The sequence below is a fragment of the Paroedura picta genome, chromosome 5 (assembly GCF_049243985.1).
Source record: "Paroedura picta isolate Pp20150507F chromosome 5, Ppicta_v3.0, whole genome shotgun sequence".
NCBI lineage: Eukaryota > Metazoa > Chordata > Lepidosauria > Squamata > Gekkonidae > Paroedura > Paroedura picta.
Genome location: NC_135373.1, coordinates 111,903,280 through 111,923,347, shown reverse-complemented (window position 1 = coordinate 111,923,347; position 20,068 = coordinate 111,903,280). Strand labels below are relative to the sequence as shown.

Genomic DNA, 20,068 nt, shown 5'->3' with positions numbered 1-20,068 from the left:
TGGTTGACCCTGGTGTGAAACAGGATGCTAGACCAGGTGGACGACTGGTCTGATCTAGCAGGGCTCTTCTTCTGTTCTTACGATCAGATGCACCCAAAAAACTTTGCACCTGAGGGGGTTCTTGAGAGTGTCTTGAGGCCACCTTTCCAACTATTACCCCCCCTCCCAACTATGGGGAGCATTTATGCTAACAAGATTTAATGTTCTCCGCTCAGCTGTTCTTCAATGCAGATTTCCAAAAATACCCTACCTGGGCAGCTCATCAACCTGCTTTTTTGATTATGAGACTAATATCATTTTCCTGTTAGGAAACAAATGTTCTCAAGTTATTTATTCAGTTGCCAAGTTTGTACAGCTGGTTATGAGGTCCTGTAACTGTAGAATCATTACAGCTTTACAATGTATTTTTTTTCTTCTGCTGTCACCTTTCTTTATATGCCAATAAAGGTTGTCTGGTTCTGAACTATTATTCCACTGTAAGATTTAGAAAAAGAACCAAGATGCTACTGATTGTTCATCTCCCATGGAAACTAAAGGTTATGGTGAGCACAGATCAATTTTTTAAAGTTCCCAATCAAAGGAAGTATATTTAACTTATCATTTGAGGGAATACTAAAAGATGGGAGAAAGTATAGACAGCTTAGAGAGTAAATTTTGTTAATTGCTATGCCCGTCCCCCCCCCCTCCCTTTCTGTTTTGTTTTGTTACCTGATTTCCTGTCTGCAGTATCTGAGGTCTTGCCAAGGCGATCTGCTTCTAGCCACTGGTATAAGACTACATAACATAACAGAAACAAAAAGCACGTATGAACAAAATGAACAGAAAATGCAGACACGCACACATAGAGACACACAAACACATGGTTTCAGCATACACACATGCTAAGAAGCAGGGATGTTTCCTTCCACTGTTTCCAGTGGAAGACCAAAGGCAGGACAGTGAATATTAGACAGACAAGACACAAGGCTCTGGTCACCAGGAAGCTCTTCCACAAAAGCCTCATGTAAATGAACAAAGATTCTTGGACACACCAATGTCAAAAGGGCTTAGGCCAGAGGTTCTCAGCCATTTTGAGTTAGTAGGCACCTTGGGAATTCTAACACAGAATAGTGGGCACAGCCGCAAAATGGTGGTTGCAGGAAGTAGAGCCAGTGACAAAATGGCAGCTGCCACTAGCCTTCAGTCATGTAGAAAAGGTTGTGTGATAACAGCTGCCAAACACTGTTTTTAAAAATCTGCACAGTCAATCAATACCCAATGGCCAATCAGAATCCAATGGCCATCATCAGGTGGGCAAGAGCTCCATCTCGTCTGGCCACTTTCTAAAAACACTTGGTAGGCACCAAGAAAGCTTGTCGGTTGCCGCCATGGTGCTTACAGGCACCAGGGTAGGGATCGCTTGCAACTTTGCAAATGAACTGTGCCTTAGCTATGCTGGTATACCCTACTGGTGCATATCAAAGGCCCAGAGTGACTTTGAAAAGCCTTGTACGGCAACATTCTTCATAGAAACGTGAACATTTAACAAGGAGTCCCAACCTGTGCAATATATAGTCTTCATTTGCCAGCCCAGAGGCTACTGGGAGTCTTGGAACATTTAAAATGCCGTCTTGGAGGTTGCCTCTGAAGCATCGACTCTTTCCCTCCCCTACTCTGCCTTTACAGCAGCTAGCAGCCCCAGGGGGAAATCCCGGAATCGCTGCCCAGAAAGTACTTCTGATAGGAAAAGGCAGTTTTAGCTAGGTTATTACGCATTTTCTTTGCCCACAAGTTCCAAGCAGCCACCTGCAGTTTGGGAAACATGGATTTCAAGGCTCCTTGGCCACTGCATCATCCGGTCACAACACGGAGCATTATGCCAGCATATCCCCCACTGTCACTGTGTTGGCATTCCGAGGCTTCACGATCATCAATGATGCATGGGGATAAGCAAAATTAAAAAGCATTGCTCCGTGTGAAGCACCAACATGTGACCAGGAGCCTACTGCTGGTCCTTTCTCAACCTTTTGCAGGAGCCACTGAAATGAGTTTTGAGGCTTCGAAGAGCCCTGGAAATGATGTCACAGCTGGCCACGCCTCCGTTCCCCCCTCGCCCCCTGGAAGTCACCAGAAATGACATCACCACCCGTGTTAACAGGCAGGCTTGGGGAAGACTGAGGGGGAGAGAGACAGAAGAAGGGTTAAGATGGGAACAGGTGTGCAGGCTCTGCCCCTTCCCAGGTGCAGAAACCATGAGAGAATTCACTCAGTGCTCAGGAGGGGAAGCAGTGGAAGCGGCTGGAGGTGAAAGCGGCCATTAAGGCAGGAGGTGAAAGGCCCCCACCCCCCTCCAAAGCACTCGTGGACCCTCGGTTGGGAATCCCTGTTCTACCATCCAAACCATCTCAGCGTTAAACTGAATGAGGCGAGATGTTTAAATTAGCAGTAAAAGTTAGTGCTATTTTGGGGATGTGTAAGTCGCATGTATTAACTGGATACTTCAAATCCAAGGAACCAATTCTTGGCCAAACACCTTAGGATGTTTTATAATCAACGGTTTCTCATAAAATGCCATGTGCCATATGACGACAGTCCACAGATGGTCCAGTTACCTCCATTAATTCAAATTAGTTTCCCTCCCACCCCAGCAGACAGGGATTTATTGCATCCAGTGTACAGACAGTGCAGAGAGCCATCCCACTTGAACCTAAATATGCCCAAGACCCAGAATGCCCCTTTAACTTCAAATGACAGTGGGACGGAGCGTTTACAAAGCATGGAATTACAACAAGGAAAAATTAGTACCAACTGCAGTGGCCAAAAAAGTGATAAATCCTACTTGGAAAACTCAGTTTGGTGCCATTAAAAAAAAAAACCAACCTTGGTTAGTTGGATGATTTTCATTCAGTTGCCAGGGTTTAATCAAACCATAGTTTCTCATGATGCCTGAACGCAGCCCCTGACTGTGCGTACAGTCATGAAAGTTTGAGGACAATGCCTGGTGAATTTTCAGAGGACAGAGTCCCCTGGGCACTATTTTCTGTCCATGAAAGGGTTTCCATGTGTTGCACAGTAATTTGATTCTCCTGCTGACGGTGAGAATGCATCATCCACAAAAAAGAGATACAAGGTACATGCATCTAAGCTCTAAAATACATCCTCTACACATAGATTCAAGTGGATAGCCGTGTTGGGCTGAAGTAGCACAACAAAATTGAAAGCTCGACGCCTTGAATAAATCTTTGTTGGTCTTAAAGGTTCTAAGTGTTATCCTCCACACATGTTGCAGAATTCAGCTTGATACAGAATGTGGTTTACCATGATGCCAAGTTTCCATGCAAGCGCACACAGCCCAGAGCATATGTCTATGTTTTCCACAGCGGGAAAAGTAGAAAGTAAGCCACATACATCCAACGGCATAAAAATCACTTCATACACTGAAAAGAATGCTATGGAAGTGAGGAACAGAATGTGAGAAGGAAAAAAAAACCCTAATTTATTTGAGTGTTAATTTATTTGAGCGTTAAACATTCCCTGCTTAACACCTAGAATGTGAAAGAGGGCAAGACGAGTGGAAGAAAAATGTCATGCAAAATGGAACAGAAAAATCCACAAGAGAATACAGCCAGACAGACACGAATTCTCCTCTGTCTTTGTGCTAGCTTTAGAGCTGCTGACCTGCTGAATACCTTCCCTGCCTTTCAGTCGAAGATTCTCAGTGGTTGGTCAGCCAAGAAACCAGAATGCACAATGGATCTCAAAATGCAGCATCTTTAAGGGCGCAAGCAAGCACCTGTCATTTGGAATGTTAAGCACGACACGTTTGGCTTTCATCTTTATATTCACAAACTGTTGGGAGGTTTCTGCCCAAGCACTGTGAGTGAGTTTATCACTACCGGTCTGCCTACATGATGGGTGTCAGATTCTCAGCGGGAGTGAAGTGTAAGGAAACCACATCCTAGCTCTGTCTTTGAATAACTGCTTGGGAAAGGCCCTTTCCTTCTACCTATGAGCAGATGTGTGACCATTCCTGGATAAACAGAAATCTGTATTTAGAACTGAAAGACAAATGGACACAAGAAAAAAACTTTAAACTGGCAGTCTTCACTGGCAGTGAAGAAGAAGAGTTGGTTCTTATGTGCCGCTTTTCTCTACCCAAAGGAGTCTCAAAGCGGCTTCCATTCGTCTTCCCTTTCCTCTCCCCAGAACAGATACCCTGTGAGGGAGGGGAGGCTGAGAGAGCCCTGATATCACTGAAGAAGAAGAAGAGTTGGTTCTTCTATGCTGCTCTCCTCTACCAGAAGGAGTCTCAAAGTGGCTTACAGTTGCCTTCCCTTCCCTCTCCCCATGACACTCTGTGAGGTGGGCGAGTCTGAGAGAGCCCTGATATTACTGCTTGGTCAGAACAGCTTTATCAGTGCTGTAGTGAGCCCAAAGTCAACCAGCTGGTTGCATGTGGGGGAGGAGCAGAGAATCAAACATGGCTTGCCCATGGCTTTGGGAGTGTCTTTGGATATTTGTAAAGAGATGCCAAAGGTCACTCTCATCCATAAGAAGCTAAACCTGGTACTGCTCTCTTCTTGCTACCTGGACCAGCAGGGTCACCTACACGTTTCCAAGATAGTCTGTTCTTTCCCTCTTTAGGTTGGGATGGCTTTTCTCTTCCCACAGTAACCATGTATTCACCGGCACTTTCTGCAGCCCACTTGGGAGAGTCAGATTCAAATGCCCACTTTGCCATTGAAGCTTGCTGAATGACCTTTAGCCCATCTCACACTGTTAGTCTCATCTATCTCACAGGGCTCTTGCAAGGATATGAAGGAAGAGAGGAGAACTATGTAATCTGCTTCGGATTCCCAAATGGAAAGAAATGTGGGGTACAAATGAAGTCAACAAACTTGCACAGGTGTCCCAGCGGCATGTCCATTTGTGTTAAAGGTGCATGGATGTTAAACACAGACACACAGTGAACGTAGCTGCCACGTGCTGCCCTTAATGTGTTGAATTCCAAATTATCCCCTGTTGTAAACAGAGACTATCCTTTTCCTTTAGGTAAAGGTATCGCCTGTGCAAGCACCGAGTCATGTCTGACCCTTGGAGTGACACACTCTAGAGTTTTCATGGCAGATTCAATACGGGGTGGTTTGCCAGTGCCTTCCCCTTTTCCTTTAGAATCCCCCAAAACCACATAAATAAAAGGCACTTTTGCCGAAATTGTGCAGTATGCAAATGAACTAAAATCAACCGGATAAGAGTCAGCATAATTGATTGACAGCCCTAATTAGTCCTTGTACAGTTTATGTTCTTAATTTATCTACTTTACTTACCCCATCCAAAAATAAAAACCCAACCCCAACACACACACACACACACACACAAGTCTCATAAGAATAAACCTCAAATCACCCAATGGAAACGCAACTAGCCAAGCAACGACTACAAAGTGGTTGCATTTACGTGGCCTCTGAGATCTCATTACCACAAGTTATTCTGTGTTCATTAGCATTTGCACAGAACTGAGATACATGCAGACGAGATCTACAAATGCACTTAGGGACCAGGCGCCTCAATATTTTCCAACAGAGCTCCCTTGTTAAGACCTTTTAAAAATTCCGCTTGATGGAATGGCAGGCCAGTGATCAAGAGCTATGAAGGATGCCTTCAGAAAACACTTTACTATAAATACTTGGCCCAACAGGTCTGCAATCTCTGCAGACCTCAGAAGCAAAGTTCTGATCGGGTAAGCATTATAATGGACAGATACATTAAAATATAAAGTGCCTGGAATGAATTGGTCTCACGTTTAATACAATTAATGGAGATCGATTATTTTAAAAGGATTTGTGCGTGTGTCTATTGAAAAAGGCAACCCCCAGCAGATATTTGACCGTTCCAAACCACAATAGCTTTAAAAATAAAACTCAACAAAGGCATTCAGTTCCAGCTTCTGCATCCTCCCTCCTTCTGACCTCAATTGCAGTATCTCCACTGCCTGTCTAGAGAGTAATGTTATATGTACCAACAGCTTTGGTTTCTTAATATAGCTGCCCACTCAAGAGCCGGCGGATCAAGAGAGATATACAAACAGTAGACCAAGGCTAGCATTTCAGCGCATACAGAGAATGGCCTTGGGACCCCCAGGTGCCTCAGTATGCTCATACAGGTGTAGACTATCTCCCACACCAAGGCTAGGTGACTGCTCGCAGCCCACATATAATACAAAAAACAAATGTTTCAGTCAAACAATATCTTGGGTCAAAGATACAACACAATTGTGCTGTTCAGAGAGCAGAAGTAATTGCGTTATGCCTCGAGAAAAACTCACATCCTGTCATCATATGCCTGATTTCTTAAGATGCAATCCCGTCCACTTCACGTGTACAATTGGGCTGCAACACCAAATATCGCTGCTTTTAGCTGCTAGCAATTTGGTGCTGCCCTTCCGTAAAGCTCTATCACATTTACGGGATGTAGTGCTTTTTCAACAAAAAAAGAAAGAAACAAGGGAGAAAAACGCACCAGCAGGCAGGTGCAGAGAATTCTAAACATGGAGCAATTTTCTTCTAGCCTGGAGCCTCTTTTTATCTGGAACAAACATGTGTGGAATTGAGCCTGTTGCCTCTTTGCTGCCAAACTGCGTTTTCTGCTCTGCTGTGGCAGGCTGCATTCTAAGTACGGATCACTGACACTGTCTTTACTTAAAATACACAAAGCACCCTTGGCATTTCATAGACGCCCCTTTGAAAAGTCATCGCTGTTGCTCTCCTGCAAGGAAAAGTGGTGAGTTTTATAGGCACGCTAAAGCGTCTTGAATTTAATTTTATCTGCATCCTGATCTTCCAGGCATCTCAATACCAATAAAATGGAGAGAAGGCCTGAGCCAGGAGCTGCAATGTCACCTGTTATGGATGGGGCTACACCCCCCTTAAAGGAGCAGGTTTGTAGCTTGGGGGTCCTCCTGGACCCAGGCATCCTGATGGATAAAGACATGGCTGCAGAAGTCATGTGTGCCTTTTTCACCAGCTGCAGCTCTTCCTCAGTGGGAAAGACTTGTTCACTGTGGTACATACCCCGGTAATATCTAAATTAGATTACTGCAATGCACTCTACATGGGAATGGCTTTGAATACTGGCTGGAATCTACAGCTGGTACAGAATTCTGAAGCCATAACATATATACCTGAATACATACATACATACATAATATTTATATTTATATACTGCCCTCCCTTTCAGCTCAGGGTGGTTTATGTGAGAACTCTCATATGTGGTAAAGTACAATGAACATTCAATATGAAACTTATTGAACACTGAACTTGTATCAAACATCAAACAGTGTAATATAATAGCAGTAATAACAGCAACAACAAACAGAGTGGTATTAACAATATTCAATAACAACAACAGTTTGGTCAGTCTGCACCGTGGTCCAGTTTTCAGTTATTGTAGATTATATGGGGCTTCTGGTTGGTGGTAGCAAGCTTGTTCACTCGTCTTGGCCAAATGCCTGGTAGGAGAGCTCCTTTTTGCGGGCCCTGCCAAATTGTTTTAGCTCTGGTTGAGCCCTGATGTCCTCTGGGAGCTTGTTCCACCAAGTGGGGGCCAAGACCTGGCCCTAGTCATTGATAGACGAGCTTCCTTGGGGCCAGGGATCACCAGTATATTGGTGTTAGGGGAACGTAAACCTCTTTAGGGGCATAGGTGGACAGGCGGTTTCTCAGAACCTTAAAGGTAATTACCAGAACCTTAAGCCTGATCTGGTAGTCAACTGGCAGCCATTGCGGCTGTTGGAGTGTGGTCTGGATATGGGCCCTCCAATGTGTCCCCATAAGCAAACGCCGGCAGGGGCTCATGGGAATTGTAGTCCATGAACATCTGGAGAACCACAGGTTGACTATCCCTGCCTATAAGGACCTGGTTGTCGCATTCTGCACCAGTTAGAGTTTCTGGGTCATGGATAAGGGTAGGCCTGTGTAGAGGAAGGTGCAGAAATTCACCCTAGAGGTAACCATTGCCTGGATCACTGGGGCTAGGTGTTCTAGGGCCAAGTAGGGAGCAGGTAGCTTGGCTTGGTGTAGGTGGAAGAACGCCAACCGGACTACTTTTGCTATCTGTTCCTCCATGGAGAGGGAGGAGTCAAAGATCACACCCAGGTTTCTGGCCGAGCATGCAACCAACAGCTGCACCCGGTCCAGGTTGGTTGGGCAGTTGCACTTCCTCACTTGGCCCTTTCCTACTGAACCACAAGACCGCCATCATTGCAGGCTTAAGCTTCAGACAGCTTTGCGTGAGCCAGCTCGTCAGTGCTTCCAGACATCAGGCATTGACTGGAGAGGATGTAGGAACCCTATCATTTCAGTCTTGTTCAGCTTACATTGGCTCCCAGGTCACTTGCGGGCCCAATTCAAGATGTTGGTCTAAGGCCAGCATACCAAAACAACTTCCTGCTTCCACATGAATCTGCCTGTCTACTCTGCTCATCTTTTGGGGAACCAGATTTGTTTTAAACCAGAGGTGGCCATGTTGTGTCTCTCCAGACATCCACAGACTACAATTACCACGAGCCCAATCAACATGCTGACAGGGGCTCGTGGTAATTGTAGTCCATAGACATCCAGGAGAGCCACAGTTTGGCTAACCCTGGTTTAAAATGTAAAACAAGGTAGAGCTAAACCCTCTCTGCCACACCACTAGGCAAAGCTGCCCTTCTCTGGTCTTTTGTTGAGTTAGACCAAAACTATCACTGCACTCTCCCCAAGGCATGTCTAAACTAAATTCCTGCTCAGCTTCCCTCCAGCATTCCAGCCCCCCTAGGAAAGGTGATGGGATGCTGGAGCAGCATGACCATTGGCTCATCTGAGAGGCCGTTTCTTCCCTTCCCAGGCGGGACATCCTGCGTCCTCTCCATCACACTAACCTACCAGGACTGCTGCCAGGTGGCTTTTCCAAGAGCTCCAAAGGAACGAACACATTATAAGACAGCAAGAAAACACAAAGATCTGTGTCAGAACACTGAAAGATCCTTAAATACACCACCTGGCAATGTATTGATCCGTGTAGCCATGGCACATATCTACCTGTGTTTCTGAACTCAAGAAGAAACGGTTCCCTGAAGTATACAATCTAGCTTCCCTGGCAGGGACTATTCTTACCACGGTCCTGACCAGAGATGTCAATGAAGCCCTGTGCTCTTAATTCCTCGGCTCCTGAAGAGCACACACAAAATCACAGGCAGTGGCGGTGAACAAGAAACATCGAGCCATGCGGCAGAATTCTAACAACCAGGCCTAGTGGGGTTCTGGATCAGCCTTAACCAAAGTTGCAAGCATTGCGCTGGATCCAATTTATTTTCAATCATTTTTTTTTTTGGGGGGGGGGATATTCATGAAAACACATTCCGTATGCAGAGCCATGCTCACAGTTTCCTAAATCCTGCTTTGGGGGGTTTCCATTAGGGAGTGAGACGTACAGGAGGAAAATATTAAAAATAATTCCAGGATTATTTCTGCTTTGTTTAACATTCTAAATCTCCAAACAGAGCTCCAAAAGGCTCATAGGTAAGAGTTGATTTCCCCCCTGCCTTACTTCTTAATCCATGGCTCCGTGACCTCCTTTTCCAGGGGCCTGTCAGCTTTCCTTCTAGCAGTCAGCGTTCTTGCTTGGCCTCCCCGCTCCCGTCAGCATAAAACCTATTTTAATCCAGCGTGTGCGCCCAGACTAGCTGTCAAGTCTTTTCGTCTCTCAATTTATTTAGAAAAACGCTTCTCTCGCAAACCAAAACCTCTGGAAAACGCAAAGGATGTGATCAGAAACAGAACAGGGACAGCTAAGCTCAGGTATCCATACTGGTAGTCTCATAAATGGGAAGGCAGCCTAGTATTAGCAGATGTTATCTTACATCTATGCATTCATCAACAGCTAGTTACAGCAGACAGGCTGGCATGCACCGAATTCTGCAGGAATATGACAGATGTAAATTGCCAGAACTTGAAGCCACAGGCAGAACCAAGATGCAACAGCTAGTCCAGTCTGCGTAGCGCCTATCGGCAACGGCGCCAGTGCTAAGGAGGTCCGGAAAATTTGGGACAAACAAGGGACTTTGCAGCTCAAGAAGGCTGGTTCAAGTTTTAATGTATTGTATATCGCTTGATACTTCTGGCTACTCTGTGAGTCAAATGGTTTGGAGTGGCATGAATCTTTTATATTGTTATGCTTGATCTACAAAGGTTCGTTCATACAGAAATAATGCCACAGTTAGGTGAATTCCACAGTGTGGAAAACGCTTTCAAGTCTCAGCCAATTTGTGGCTTTCAAGGCAAGAGGTGAACAGTGGTGGTTTTGCCAGTGCCTGCCGCCTCTGTGTATTTCCTGGACTTCCATGGTGACTTCCTATTCAGATACTCAACTGGGCTGACCCTGGCTACTGTAGTGGTTAAGAACGGTGACCTCTATTCTGGAGAGCCGGGTTTGATTCCCCATTCCCCCATATGCAGCCAGCCAGGTGACCTTGAGCCAGCCACAGTCCTGTTAGAACTGTTATCGCAGAGCAGTTCTGTCAGAGCTCTCTCAGCTTTACCTACCTCACAGAGAAGAGGAAGGGAAGGTGACTGTAAGTCACTTTGAGACTCCTTTGTGTAGCAAAAATTAGGTGTGTTGCAAAACTCAGCTGCTTCTTTTTCTCAGCTTCCAAGATCTGACAAGATTGGGCTAGTGTGGGCCATCCAGACCAGGGAAATTTGACTAGTTGCATCATTCTCTCACACTAGAGGAGGGGACTGGAACAAACAGACACACTACAACACAAGAGTCCCACAAGTGACTGGATACGGAGAACTCGCCTAGTAGCGCATTCTCTAGAGGAACACGAAGGTCTTTCAAAGTTCCCAGACCCTCCAAGGAGCTGTAATGCCCTCAAAGGAAGGATGTCTTAATGCAATAGTTGCTGTCCATTTATACAAGACTGAGGATGCTAGAAAACCATTTCCCATGAAGTGTTTCACATACAGCCAGGCATAATGTTTTAATGGCTCCTAACTCATTCCCTGGCCCCCTGAACACAGTGCCACCGTTCCTGGACCATAGGTTTGGCATTGGGACACGTCACCTACAGTGAGGTGATGGACACTGGGCACAGATAAATACTCTTGCCAGTCTCTCTTCCTCTCCTCAACCCACCCCAAAATATAAGAGCAACAATTGGGGAGGGGGAGAGGAAACGGATGGTTTTCTGAAAGATGAAATGTCTGTGTCTAAGACGCCTGCTTAGAGAGTTGCCTATTTGTTCTCCAAATACGTTTACGCAGACACAATATACACAAGAGGGAATGCTCTGAGGCACAATACATATTTATCAGCTGCAACAACTGCTACAGACCCTGCAGCTGTGAGATTTATTTCTCCCCTTTTTTCCAAGAAGCTTATCTTGTATTTTTTCTCATACACAACAAAAAATGAGCAGGTTGGCTTTCCGCCAAGAAACCTAAATGCAGAGCCGAGCCATCTGCCTATTATCTGACTGTCTGATGATTAAACCCAACACTGCAGGAGCTACCCTGTAAATATGTTTAGACAGTGACAACCAGGCCTCAACCAGGGCCAGGGCCTTTTCGGTTCTGGCCCCAGCCTGGTGGAATGAGCTCTCAGAAGAGAGAAGAGAGAGTATATCGTGTACTATTTGTGTGAGGATTCTGATATGTCTTCTAATTTTTAAGAGTTTTTACTGGGGTAATTTTATTGTTTTTTACATGTTGTAAACCGCTGTGAGCCAGAATTTCTGAGAATGGCGGTATATAAATCAAATTATAAATAAATAAATATAAATAAACAACACGGGGTTATCGAACTTTCCTCACAAGTGTTTAAAAAGTAATCGGGGCCGCTTGTTTGAAACGCTGTGGCGACTCGGCACCAACAGTTCCTTTCTCAGGCTGATCCCAATAAAACAATATTTCTAAAAAGCTTTGCATGGATGCTCAACCACACAGAATATTGAGCTTTCCTCAGAAACGCTAAAACACCACAGGGCCACATGTTTGTAATGCCTGAGGCAACTCATCACCGCAGTTACTTACAATATAGGCCATATTTCTAAGAGCGCTCTGAACATGCTAAAAGAATTTGACGTGAATTCTCAACAATCCCACCAAAGTTGTGACACTTTCATCTCCCTCTCCTCACAGCAGCACGTGTGACTTTCGGTCCACTCCGCCAACTTCATCCTCCTCAAGTAAGCCTGTGAGGTATCTCCTAGATAGGTTGCTGTGCTACTCTGCAGCTTTAAATATAAATATATCTGGCTATTACGTTTGTGGTAATGAGAGATGTAGCCCCCAACAGCTCATGGCAGAATTAAATTTGTTTGGCTTAGCGTGCCACTGAACTCCTATGAGGCATATCAAGCTGAGAGAGATTGGCTCAAAGTCACCCAAAGTGAGGTTCAGGACAGGGCCGGTCTCTGAACACAGGCCTTCCCTAGATTTAGAAAGGATTCACACGTCACAAAATCTGTGCATCCTTCACACGGGCCCTTGAGTGGAAGGTTTGTACAGGAGGCCTGATGAAGATCATGGTGTGTGGGAAGCAGCAGTTACCACACCATTATTCTGACCTGAAACACCATAGGGTGCTTTTTGCCACACTGAGGAAACCTTCATGTCCTTTTGGCCACATGTAAGTTATCCCATCAGGGCAAAGTGGGGCTCCCCATTTCAGGTCAGAAAAAACATGGCGCCTGAAGGGAAGGTCCCCTACATCAGTGGTCCCCAACCTTTTTATCACTGGGGACCAGTCAACGCTTGACAATTTTACTGAGGCCCGGGGGGGGGGGTAGTCTTTTGCCAAGGGACGTCGCTGCCGTCTGAGCCCCTGCTCCATTTGCTTTCCTGCTGGCGCCCCTGACTTCCTGCCGCCTGCTGGGGGGAGCTGCCAGCAGCAGCTGCGCAGTGCCACATCGAGGGGGAGCCCCAGCCATGGCAGCTGCTGGAGAGCACCAAAGGTGAGCTGCCAGCAGAGTGGCAGGGCAGCCCCTAAGGCAGCAGCCAGGGAGGAGGACGAGGAGAAGCCGCGGCCCGGTACCGACTGATCCGCGGACCAGTACTGGTCCCCGGACCGGGGGTTGGGTACCACTGCCCTTCATGTCAAAAATGTCCCAATCCAAATTGGACCTCACATGCCTCAGAATGAAGTTCCAGGCATGGAACACCCAGGCCATGCCTGATCATAAGTCCTTCTGGTCACCCTCAAGGTAGTTTTGCCATACCCCCCTCCAGTCACCGGTAGAGAATGGGGGGTAGGACTGCCAGATCCATGTTGGGAAACTCCTGGAAATTTGGTTATGAAGCCAGAGGAGAACAGGGACATCGGTAACGTACAATGCTACAGAGTCCACTCTCCAAATCATCCATTTTCTCCAGGGGAACTTATCTCTGTAGTGTGGAGAGGAGCTGTAATTCCAGCCAATCCAGGTTCCACCTGGAAGTGGACATCCCTACCTCAAGGATTTCCCCATGCACGAACCAGCCATTAGTAGTCTGACTTTCTAACTACTACAACCTTACTTTGTTGGATTTTGCAGATCTATTCCACTGGAAGAGGTCACTTTCCTCTTGCAGAAGTCTTGCAACAGATAAGAGAAAAACGAAATCAGCAGGCCAAAATGATCTCACAGCCACTCTTGTTTGGTGTATAAATCATATAATTTCTGGGAAATCAGAACAGGCTCCTAGGTATATTTTCCCCCGTTTTCAAATACTTCTTCAATGATTGCCACTGCAGAGTCTGTAATCCATTTAACAGTAAATTAAGACGTATCTCCCGGCTCCAAGCTTTATCTTGAGGCAATTTTACTCCTACAGATCTGCAGGGTCCAGCCGACTAGCTTTCTGTACACAAGATTTCATGTCACATAGTGGGCCAAAGGCTAAAAGAACAGCAACATGCCTAACAATGTCACAGTAATGGCTTTAAACTACATGTAGAACAGTACCAGCTAGATATCAAGGAAAACATTTTCACAGAGTAGTTCAGCAGTGGAATTGGCTGCCTAAGGAGGTGGTGAGCTCCCCCTCACTGGCAGCCTTGAAGCAGTGGCTGGACAGACACTTATCCTGGATATTTTAGGCTGATCGTGCATTAAGCAGGGGGTGGGACAAGTTGGCCTGTATAGCCCCTAACAACTCTATGATTCTAAAGCTGATGCGAGATATGAACTGAGCATTTTTATTCACTTCACTCTGCCAGCTTTGTATTAAAGTTATTACCGTGCTTCAAATCACTATAATCACCATACTTAGAAACACTGGCTGAAGCCTATAGGACTAAGCAATGAGTGGGTAATTTGTCTACAACCTTCTATCAAATGCACCGTAAGGGTTGGTTGAATGCCCACCCTCACTGCATTCAAATCATAGCTTTTTACGCCTAAGAAACCGGACAGTACAAATCAATATTCTTCTGATTTATTTTGAGACAAGACTGAGAGACAGCATGGTGTAATGGTTAAAGTGGTGGAATAGTTTGAATCCACACTCTGCAGTGGAAGCCTGCTGGTGACCTTGGGCCAATCGCACACTCTCAGCCTATCTATCCCCAACTTACTCAACCAGATTTTTGTGAAACCCTGGGGTTTCTTGATGGCCTTGGGAGGGTTTCCCAAATGGGTGGAAGTTGATTAATTTTTAGTTTAAAAATATATTATTAAGCATTTATTGGGTGATATGACCATATAACGGAGTCTAAGATCTATGGCTACAAAAACTGAGGTATGCATTATGCAATACGAGAAGTCAAAAATGTCAAACAGGGAAGTACATTTACACTGTGAAGGAATGTGTCCCTACACTTCTGGGGATGGAGTGCCAGAGGAACAAAGAAAACCAGGTACCATGGAATATTTATTAGCATGCCAGAACTCTAGCTGCATGCTCCTGTGGAACATAAATGTATGTTTGCTCCTGTTCACCCAGGTCTTGTTCGTCCCATCCCCTTAATGTACACAGAAGTATCATGTTCCTTCATTTGTCTTTGTTATTTTAGCTGCCAAAAATAAACCAAAGTGAAGGGCTGAGGATTATTTTGGAAGATATTGTCTTCCAGTATCCTGTACCCAAACAGGATTGGCAAACCACAATCTGGCATACCAGCCGTTATCGGCTCCTATTACTTATGCCTCAGCCTGCTAACTGGAGAGCAGAGATGAGACCTCTCTTCTTGGTCTCGGGCCCAAGGAATGGAAACCTCTATTTTGGGTGAGGAAGTAAAACAAAATCTCCATATGTATCTGCTAGACCAGGGTCCCCCACCCCTTTTGATCCTGTGGGATCCTCTGCCACAGCTGAGTTTTTTGATCATTTCAGTTGAATAATGCTCAGGTCAGGGTCCATTTTGTTATCTAACCGTTGTGTCCTTTGTCGGTCGGGTTTCCTTTTAACACTGACCAATCCTAGCATAACTGTGCTCTCCATTGAGGTGGTTCGCATGATATGGCCAAAGTAAGAGAGCCAGAGTTTTGTGATTTTCCCTTGCAGTGACATATCAGACTTTATGTGCTCTAGCACTAATATTCCCTTGCTTGTGACTTTTGCTGTCATGGAATCTGCTGAAGCCTGGGCATGCCAGTCCCAAGTCCGGATAAATGGAGAGGGTTGAGGAAAGACATGGCAACCTGCCTTGTAAAACTTTTTCCCAAGGAAATCCTATGGAACCACTCTCAAAACAATTTAGGTCTTTAAGATCCATGACATTTAAAATGCAAACAAAAAACGAAATGCAACCGGGGTGGGGTGGGGGGAGTTGATCATAGGAAGAGGTATCCTATTAATAGCAAACCTCCAGCTGCGGCGTTCCTTCTCCGTCCTTCTCCGTTTCAGTTGGCACTACTAACTTAATTGGCACGCTGCTTAGGAAGTGGAAGGCTACAATTTGCATTCCAAAAGTGACATCCTTTGGGCACGCCCCCGCCAGGAGGAGGAGGAGGAGGAAGAAGAGAAACAGAGAAATGGCCTTTTGTGGCCGGTCCCTGCCTTAGGCCTTCCCTCCCACAGATCATGCCATATTTGTTTATGAACCAACTACTGGGAAGCTGCTGAGACTTGGCAGCCCACGAATGCCAGTACAAGTCGTTCTCACAGTGCCTTTCCTTGCCCACTTGAAGGCACAGAGCTGCATCCAAAGCAGGGCCCCTATTAATTCTCCCTCCTCTCCCCTAGCCCACGCCGACGCCGCTGTCTGTTGCGGGGCAGGCCTTCTTGGCGCTGGCCTCATGCCGATTAGTCTTGACACAGTTATGGCACAAGCTCCCCCTTGCCAGGGAAAAGAATGAGCAAAGCAAAGGTTTGCACGGGAGCTTGGCCAGCAGCTGCGGACAGACTCCCTCAACGCAGGCGGACCCTTGTTTGCAGAGGCCAAGGCGGGAACGAGAGGCATATGGATGCTACAGATCTTAAAAGCTAGTGGAGTGAGCAGAGAGAGGTGTTGAGGAAGGACACGGTCCCTGGAGGTACGAAGACTGCCAGAGGTGAAAACAAGCTTCCGGGTGAGCGGAGCGGCAGAGAGTTAGATTCATCACGATCCTTGACATTCGCTCCCAAAAACAGGAACACGGTTTAATGTATTATTTAAAGAGGAACGGAACATGCAAAGTATCGTAATGAAGAACAAAGAGGCTCTGAGCCATCATTTAGCTCACAAAAAACCCTGCTGGAGAAAAAGCGTCTCCTCTTGGCACACCCAGCTGTTCAACGGCGCAGCACATCGGTGGTTCCCAGAGAGAGCCACAGGGTTGTGCTTGCTCATGCTCACACTGTTTAATGTTGCTGGGAATGTACATGAACCCCACTGAAGCCAGCCAAGTGCAGACACGGAGTACAGCACACAGACATCACCAAGTAACTTCCCCGGGTTCCGGTGGGAGCTTTGTAATGAAATAAAAGCAGGGTTGCACAGAAGGAACGCTCTAGTGCAGTGGTCCCCAACCCCCGGACCGAGGAGTGGTACCGGGCCGTGGCTCATCCTCCTCCTCAGCTGCTGCCCTGCCACTCTGTCACTGGCTCCCCCTCAGTGTGGCACTGTGCAGCTGCTGCTGGCAGCGCCCCCCAGTGGGCGGCGGAAAGTCAGGGGCACCGGCGGGAAAGCAAGTGGAGCAGGGGCTCAAGCGGCGGTGGCGGAAGCGACGTCCCAAAAGACTACAACCCCCCCCCCCCGGGTGCTGACTGGTCCCCGGTGATAAAAAGGTTGGGGACCACTGCTCTACTGTGCACCACCTCATCTAGCTCCCTTCTCTGAACATTTCCGGGCTGTACCCATCAAGCCAAGCAAACTGATCACCTAGGCTCAAACTAGGCACATTTCAAAATGGGATGTGTACAAGCAAGGGTCAGTTCACATGTTGCAAAGCCCTCCTGACCTATATGCATCTGCCTCAGCTCCTGTCACTCTGGCTTAGAATCATAGAGTTGGAAGGGGCCAAACAGGCCATCTAGTCCAACCCAACTGGCTTTGGGAGTACTTCTTTTCAGAGATTAAATCCCAAAATGTGTAAGACAGCCCCCCACCTTTGGACTGGGACTGCATAAAGAAAAACTTACCTTCTCTCTATGCCAGGGGTACCCAAAGTATGACTCTCCAGATGTCCATAGACTACAATTGCAATAAGCCCCTGCCAGCAGGGGCACATGGTAAATGTAGTCCACAGATATCTGGAGAGCAGCGGTTTGGTCGCCCCTGCTCTGTGCCATTTTCCAGACCTGGAAAGATGGGTAAGAAGCCGCTAAATAATGTGTGCCATCAAGTTGCAGCCATCTCATGGTAGCCCCGTGAAGTCCCAAGTTGTGAGGTTTTTGAGGCAAGCGATATGCAGAGGTGGCTTCCCTTCCTCCACTGAGCAGCCCTGCTCTTCCTTGGTGGCCTCCCATCTGAGTAGTGACTCTGCTCAAACCCTGCTTAGCTTCCAAGCACTGATGAGAGGAGGCTATTAGGACTGCAACAAAAGACACTGAACGGCCACTTCAGCAGCTTCAGGGAGTTCTTCCAGGGTGGGAACACAAACTTTTCCCCATGCTAAGTACCCCCCCTCCCCCCCAAAAATGTATGCTACCAGTTCTGACTGGCTTCCCACATACCTCTGAGCACACAACTCAGCGTGGACACGTAAAGGAATCAATAAATTTGAACTGGCTCCATGTGCCAAGGTAAGAAAGTTGTTAAAGATGGATTAAGTGGGTATTTTCCAAAACACAATCAGAGTCCAGCAGCACCTTTAAGACCAACGAAGATTTATTCAAGGCGTGAGCTTTTGAGTGCAAGCACTCTTCGTCAGACTAAGAACTGACCATCATAACAGTAGGAATATATATAGCAATAGGAATATATAAGCAAAAGTTAATCCTGTTACATTAGTAAACTGTGTCACAGCATCCAAACACAGCCACATGATAACTCCCTGCCAAACCAAACCAAAATATAGGTAAAAGTAAAGGTATCCCCTGTGCAAGCACCGGGTCATGTCTGACCCTTGGGGTGACGCCCTCTAGCGTTTTCATGGCAGACTCAATACGGGGTGGTTTGCCAGTGCCTTCCCCAGTCATTACCGTTTACCCCCCCAGCAAGCTGGGTACTCATTTTACCGACCTCGGAAGGATGGAAGGCTGAGTCAACCTTGAGCCGGCTGCTGGGATCGAACTCCGAGCCTCATGGGCAAAGCTTTCAGACGGCTGCCTTACCACTCTGCGCCACAAGAGGCTCATAAAATATAGGTAGCTGTCCCCAAAGAAGAAGAGCTAGTTTTGTACACCCTCTATTAATTATCTGAAGGAGTCCCAAAGTGGCTTACACTTTTCTCCACAATGGACATATGGTTTCTTGCATGCATGATTTGCTTGTACAATACAAGCAGTTTATTGCTATTTACGGTAAAAGTTAATTTAGGTTTTCCCAAATAGGGTAAACAGGTACGTAGGGACTTTCCTTTACTGGTTCAGTGCGAAACTGATATGATACCTCTATTTATCTCTTCTGTGGATTCGCTTTGTGAATACTGTTTTGCAATGACTTGTGGTCTTATGACTTATGAGTTAGGCAAAGAAAATGAGCTTGAACACTTTGCTGTTAAAAGCACAGAGGGACACACAACAGCTCAGAGCAGCTGACTACCCTTGGGGCCTTTGCACCAGTTTAATTCCCTCTACCTCTGAAATTTAAGTGGACTTTTTGGATAAAAGTTTCTGACAAACAGAACAGCAAAACCAAAAAAGGCAGTTTATTTCTTTTTAAAATCCGGCTTGATATTCAGAGAGGCAGCTTTGAACAAAGGAGAAATGTTGCCTTCCATCTTCCTCTTTGCTAAAAATCAGAGATAAGCTGTAGATAGATAATGGTGCTTCTCATTCAATTATGTAAAGATTATGTAACGGGATAAGCCTTACAAATCATCTGAATTTTCAAATCCCTTCAATTACCATCTTCATAATGAAATGATTAACAAGTAAGCTATTGCAGGACTTCAAAGCAAGACTGCATCATTCTGACTACACAGGGGAAGATCCGTTCAAAAGCCTCTGGAAAGATCCGGCGCTTTGATGCTCCTCTGCTGGTGTCCCTTCCCCCCCCCCCACAACAGAGAGACTTTCGGCATTCACCTTGCGAGACACACTCACCCCCTTCCCCAATACCCATTTCACGGGCCCAATGGGGTGAGAGGAGGCCGATAAGTTTAGCGCACTAGAGACAAGGTGATGCCTAAAAAGCCATCGTCTCCAAATTTACACCCTACTCGAGCTCCCCCTCACTGGCATTCTTCAAGAAAAGGTTGGATACACACTTTTTTTGGATGCTTTAGGATGCTTTGGGCTGATCCTGCGTTGAGCAGGGGGCTGGACTAGATGGCCTGTGTGGCCCCTTCCAACTCTATGATTCTATAAGACCTATAAACCATCAAAATCCAGCCTCCTGTCTCACATAGTGGCCAGCTAGCTCCTCTGGAGGGCCAGCAACAGGGCAGAGAGACCGACCTTCCCCTGATGTTGCCTCCTGGTTCTGGCGTTCAGAGGAATAGTCCCCTTACTCACCATGGCTAGTATGCTTATCCTCCATGAAT

The 20,068-nt window shown here is 46.4% G+C and overlaps 1 protein-coding gene across 5 annotated transcripts in view; it reads right to left on the bottom strand.

The window, feature by feature from the left end:
* Window positions 1-20,068, bottom strand: part of DENND5B (DENN domain containing 5B) — a 136,433-nt gene that overhangs the window by 79,541 nt on the left and 36,824 nt on the right. For 3 of the 5 annotated variants that reach the window (XM_077339915.1, XM_077339911.1, XM_077339913.1), the window contains exon 2: window positions 709-774. The exons of the other annotated variants lie outside the window; for them this stretch is intronic. Coding sequence is in view for 2 of the 3 variants with exons in the window: in XM_077339911.1 (XP_077196026.1) it covers window positions 709-774 (66 nt within the window). In the remaining variant the exon portion in view is untranslated. The remainder of the gene's footprint in view (window positions 1-708; window positions 775-20,068) is intronic. 5 annotated transcript variants of the gene reach the window in all.